At 36.2% G+C, this 4,966-nt stretch overlaps 2 protein-coding genes across 2 annotated transcripts; both read right to left on the bottom strand.

The window, feature by feature from the left end:
* Positions 1-1,038: 1,038 nt before the first annotated feature.
* Positions 1,039-2,169, bottom strand: LOC144971523 (uncharacterized). Its single transcript, XM_078912512.1, has 2 exons — positions 1,873-2,169; positions 1,039-1,653 (listed from the first exon to the last, which is right to left on the bottom strand). The coding sequence occupies exons 1-2, from the start codon at positions 2,044-2,046 to the stop codon at positions 1,060-1,062; spliced, it is 768 nt and encodes a 255-aa protein (XP_078768638.1). The 5' UTR covers positions 2,047-2,169; the 3' UTR covers positions 1,039-1,059.
* Positions 2,170-2,186: 17 nt separating this feature from the next.
* LOC144971522 (CGG triplet repeat-binding protein 1-like) lies at positions 2,187-4,764 on the bottom strand. The gene is made up of 3 exons (XM_078912511.1): positions 4,366-4,764; positions 3,577-3,832; positions 2,187-3,186 (listed from the first exon to the last, which is right to left on the bottom strand). Exons 1-3 carry the CDS (start codon positions 4,676-4,678, stop codon positions 2,901-2,903), a joined length of 855 nt encoding a protein of 284 aa, XP_078768637.1. The 5' UTR covers positions 4,679-4,764; the 3' UTR covers positions 2,187-2,900.
* Between the last annotated feature and the right edge of the window lie 202 nt (positions 4,765-4,966).

Genomic DNA, 4,966 nt, shown 5'->3' with positions numbered 1-4,966 from the left:
ATACAAGAATAAAGATCATCTATCATCTAACATAAAAAGATCCATGTTGTGTCGAATGTTTGTTTTTTCAAAGATACATTGTCCACCAAGGAAAAAAATTCATGTTAAGCTCTTAAAACGACTAATCAATATAATCATTTATAATTTTACTATTCATCGCATCTGTTTTCAGCAGACTGACTCACGTCTTTTCATAATAATATTATCCACATATTTTCCTAGTTTTAGGTGTTTAACGGCGCTTTCGACACTATTTTCCTAGTTTTCTAATATCGTTCACGTTTTTATCTATTGATTTTAGTATACGGATTTTAATCAAAATTGCCCTTCGGCAGCTTTTTCAGAGACTTAATATGAATGTTTGATCAAAAATACAAATCATCCGGAACGAAACGAGTTTTGAATCCCCTAGTGACTTAACATAGATGGGATTCTATCTTTCACCTCTACAACATAAAGCCAATGTACCCATTTAACCGTTTTGGGATTTAGAGCAAATTTAGTTTTAATTTTTCAACATATAATATAATATTATTATTATCATTTTTTGTACTTATTTCATTAAAAAAAAACAGCTAAGCACCGCTTGATGTAGTGTCAAGACCAGCCTAATACTCAACTGTGAGCGGCGTGAGATGGTAAATCCCATGCTATATAAATCAATAAAAGGCAATGCTAACTGCATTCAGTAAGTATAATATAATATAGAAGAGATGTTTTTAGAAGCGTGAAGTACACATTAAGCTGGCATCGCGGAAAATTGCCATTTGAAATCCCAAATTTTGCCAAATTTTGCCACAAAAAAATGACAATTTTGCCACAAAAAATAGAAAAATTTGCCACATTTTGCCGTAAAAATTGCCAAATTTTGCAAATTTTGTTAACTAATCGGATAACTTTTTTTCGTTCCCGGGGACCCCAAATACTACAATGATCTGAAGATGCACACAAAAGTCACTCAGGTGCAGATCAGAATGAAAAATGATTTAAAACATCAATCTTAATCTTATATCAAAACAAAAGTACGAAAAACCTGCAAAGAGAGGTATCAAAATTTAATTAAACAAGATATTCATAGGAAATAAAACTGTTATAATAAAGGAACACCAAAGCCTTTAAGTTTGCTTCGTTGAGCCGCCTTCTCCTGTCTGAAAATACAAGATTATAAATGGAGAAGGACCTCTCAGCATCAGCAGAATTAAGGCAGGTGTATATGTATCTCTTTGCCAGCGTAGCAAGATGGGGAACATCTGAGCTAACACTGTTCCAAAAAACAGTCAGATCAAGTGGAATGCCTCCAGATGCCGACACTGCTCTTGGACCAAGAGACTCTTTATATCGAAGTACTTCTACACGAGGTACTTCATGAATACCAGGAATGGTCAAAGAATCAATATCAGAGTCAGCAATGAACACTAAATTGCAAGGATTGAAGAAAGGTATCTCCTTCAATAATTCCATCCCTGGTTGGCCTTCCGTCGATGAATATTTCTCAAGCTTTTCATTGGCCAAAGAGAAAGCTTGACAAAAACTATCCTGGAGCTGAAGCTTGAGATGTTGGTCCAGGTCATGCGGACAGTGTCTTTCTACATCTTGTAGGGTCACATGGCAAGATGAAAACTGGTCCTTAATTTCCATGAGCTTTGACCACGCCTGGTGAAAATAGAAATAAGAATAAGGCAAGGATTAAAAAACATAAGAAAGTATTTTTGTTTTGTAATTCTTTTCTTGCTCTAGTCAAAGACATTCAACTATAATGTTGTGTCCAAAGGCAGAGTTTCAACAAAGATGGAATCGTTTCATTAATAATGATACCTGCTCTTAATCTTATAAAATAAGATTTAAAGGTAGGAGGAGAAAATGAATATTTACTGTCATGGCGATTGGACGTTGGCTTTGGAATACATCAGTAGCTACAACGATGGACTGAGACTGCTGGATTATAAAGCTCATCTCTGCTTGAATTAACTGGCGCTCCGACACCGAGCAGAGGATATCATTCAAGTAGACTAACGACTCTGGAGCCGTGCGCCCACAGTGCTCCATTTCCTTCGCAATGAATGTGGCAAAGTGCTGCAAATTTTTCTCATGGTATGAGACCGCTTCAAACCAACAATTCCATCTGGATTTTGAAAAGGAAGTAAAAGAAATGATGCATTTTTAATTCATTTGTTAATTGAATTTTTATTTGAAAAGAAGATAACATTATACCTACTTAATCTATCAGTTTTTGGCCTTATAGTATAGTCTGTTGAATTTACCATCATCATATGACTTGACCTAGTGAGGACTAATGTTAGGCATTGACTTTAATGGTTGACTATGACCCTCTTACTTTACCCCGAAATAATTGTGCAAGATAGCTTCCAATATTTATTTTTAAAAATTCTAGTGCATTTTCTTATATCAATGGTTAAAGCAAACTAACTTTGAAATAAAAAAATGATGACAATCTAAAAAGATAACATAATGGAATAATCAATTCTATTAAGCCATAGCAAGCACTTTCCCAGTCAGATACTTAATTAAAGCTCATCTTTTCAACAAAAAAAAGGGAGCAGATTACTATAACTGTAACATGATACTACTAAATATGTTTACTAACATATCAAATTAGGTAATAAGAATGACTGACCCTCCTATTTGTCAATATCCAATATTAACAATGTGTCACCTTTAGGTGAAAAAAGTTTTTTTAAAGACCCAGATGAATCATGACCAAGAAAGGAAAATTCTCAAAATCTCAGTGTGTAGCGATTGGGTTTGGAGGCATCTTTGGAGATTTGACGAGTGGTGTCAGGAATCGCAGATATCTTGCCTTTCTGGCATTGGCGTTCCAAAATATCGCATTTGCAGCTTTGACGAATTTGTTGGTGCGATTGAAGGGCTTTCTGAAGGCATCACCCACTAGGCTCATGATATGAGCCATGCATGTGATATGCGTAGCATTTGGCATGAGCCCTTTCATCATTGAAAGCCTTCCTCATGTATGCTGCATTGTCTGTGTTTACGGTGACGACGTCAGTAAACTTGATGCCAGTGGAGACTAAGCATTCAATTATGGCCGTCGCAACGGTTGTGTGGTTTGTGACAGACAAAAATCTTGTGTCCAAGAGGTAACTTTGGACTTTGTCCACATCAGCGCTCAAGGGTTCCAGTGGTGCAGCTAAGACATTGAGGACAAACCTGAAAAGATAGGCGATACAAATAAGAGAAAACACAAAATAACATATAGGGAAGGATGCAAAAGTGATATCATAATTGCTCTCAGCATTTAATTATAGAATTCAAACTAAGGATTCGAACTGATCACTGTGTATGTTGTGTTGTGTAGTATATATATATATATATATATATGTGTGTGTGTGGTATATATATATATATATATATATATATATATATATATATATATATATATATATATATATATATATATATATATATATATATGATTGTGCGTGAGTGTGTGTGTGTGTGTGTGTGTGTATTCACCTGCCTCCTACTCCTATATATAAATTACTCTTTCGCTTTAGTTTCTACAAACATTGTCAGTCAAAAACAAAAAACAAAACCCACCTTCCAACATCATCAGACATTTCATCACAGATGATGGCCACAGGCTTGTTTATAACTTTCTTATACACCACTTCTTTTTTGTTGGTGAACTCCCTCTTTAAGTAGCATTCCTGCAGCTGATGAGCTTGTGGAATGGCACCACCGTTTTCAACTCTTGTCTGCAAGAAGTTTCTGACTGCTGGGTGGTCAACCTTCGATAAGGGAATGTTTGCTGCAGCAAACATTGAAACAACTTCATTGCAGATATCATTTCTTGCTGAAAGAAAGAAATTTAAAAAATAGTTTGTTAATATGAATAGCTTTAAAAAAAATAAGCTTTATATGGCGCAATATCCACTAAACGTGCTCAAAGCACTTTACAAGGGGTCCGTGGCCAACGCCAACAGCAACATTTAACAGGTAGGATGGGACATGAAGCCTGTTAGGGGATATTACAATTTTTTTCGGACAGAGACAACGCTGTTAACGGCCAGGTACTCATTTTACACCTCCATTTCATGAGAGAATGTGAGTAAAGAGCCTTCTCCAAGGACTCAACTATGCACTGAGCGAGGCTCGAACCCAGGTCCTTCCGATCCTAAAGCGAGTGTCTTTTCACTATACCACAAAGTAATAATAAAAAGAACAACAATGATAATAATAATAATAATAATCATCATCATCATAATAATAATAATAATAGTAATAATAATACCCTAATCTTTTATATAGTTGTAATTGTATAGATTTATAGAGCAATATCCACCCAAAACTAAGTACTCATTTAGAGGGAAAGGGTGCACCACTCACCTTGCGTTGAAACTGTAGACGGTTTCTTCAAAACAGAATCCAATGTCCTCTGCTTCTTCACCGCTTCACTCTCATCCACGTCAGTGGCGTGTGACCTCTTCATTCTTTCTTCTTTTGTTTTATGGTCTGCGGAATTGCGGTGGCTATCCACAGAAGACTTTCGTAAGTGGTCAATAACCTTGTTGCATGGTGTGCAGAATAGCTTTGAACCACTGACGTGGGTCCACTGGCTGTATTCTGAGTGTCGCTGGTGTGCAGTGACATGGCGAGCACATTTTGCCTTCTTCATGTCTAAACCAAGGAACTTGTCCATAGCGAGTTTGTAATCAACAAGTAGATGTAAGAGAAAAGAACGCCGGTAGCGAAACCAATTGAAGATAACAATAATAGCGTCACTCGTCACTAAAGTGAAAGTAGAAAAAACTCCTTTTAATTGCAATGTAACGTCTGTTAGTAGTATGGCAGTTTAAAAACCAGACTGGGCAGCTTCCAGTAGCAGTTTAAACAGACCAGGAGCTATGAGAAAATGAAAGAAAGGGACGATGCTGACTTTCGGAAATTCGCCACTTTAAAAAAACCACTCGGGTTAAATAATGGTGAA

The sequence above is a fragment of the Berghia stephanieae genome, chromosome 4 (assembly GCF_034508935.2).
Source record: "Berghia stephanieae isolate SIO BIC M18660-M18661 chromosome 4, UCSD_Bste_1.3, whole genome shotgun sequence".
Taxonomy (NCBI): domain Eukaryota; kingdom Metazoa; phylum Mollusca; class Gastropoda; order Nudibranchia; family Aeolidiidae; genus Berghia; species Berghia stephanieae.
This window is presented reverse-complemented; position numbering and strand designations above follow the sequence as displayed.

What these genes read in the sequence shown, in the direction of transcription:
- LOC144971522 (XM_078912511.1), bottom strand. Translation starts at nt 4,678, where the DNA reads ATGGACAAGTTCCTTGGTTTAGACATGAAGAAGGCAAAATGTGCTCGC. An exon ending in GTCTACAGTTTCAACGCAAG is followed by an intron (nt 3,833 to 4,365) that starts GTGAGTGGTGCA and finishes TCTTTCTTTCAG; the next exon opens with CAAGAAATGATATCTGCAAT. An exon ending in ATGTCTGATGATGTTGGAAG is followed by an intron (nt 3,187 to 3,576) that starts GTGGGTTTTGTT and finishes CTATCTTTTCAG; the next exon opens with GTTTGTCCTCAATGTCTTAG.
- LOC144971523 (XM_078912512.1), bottom strand. Translation starts at nt 2,046, where the DNA reads ATGGAGCACTGTGGGCGCACGGCTCCAGAGTCGTTAGTCTACTTGAAT. An exon ending in AACGTCCAATCGCCATGACA is followed by an intron (nt 1,654 to 1,872) that starts GTAAATATTCAT and finishes TATTTTCACCAG; the next exon opens with GCGTGGTCAAAGCTCATGGA.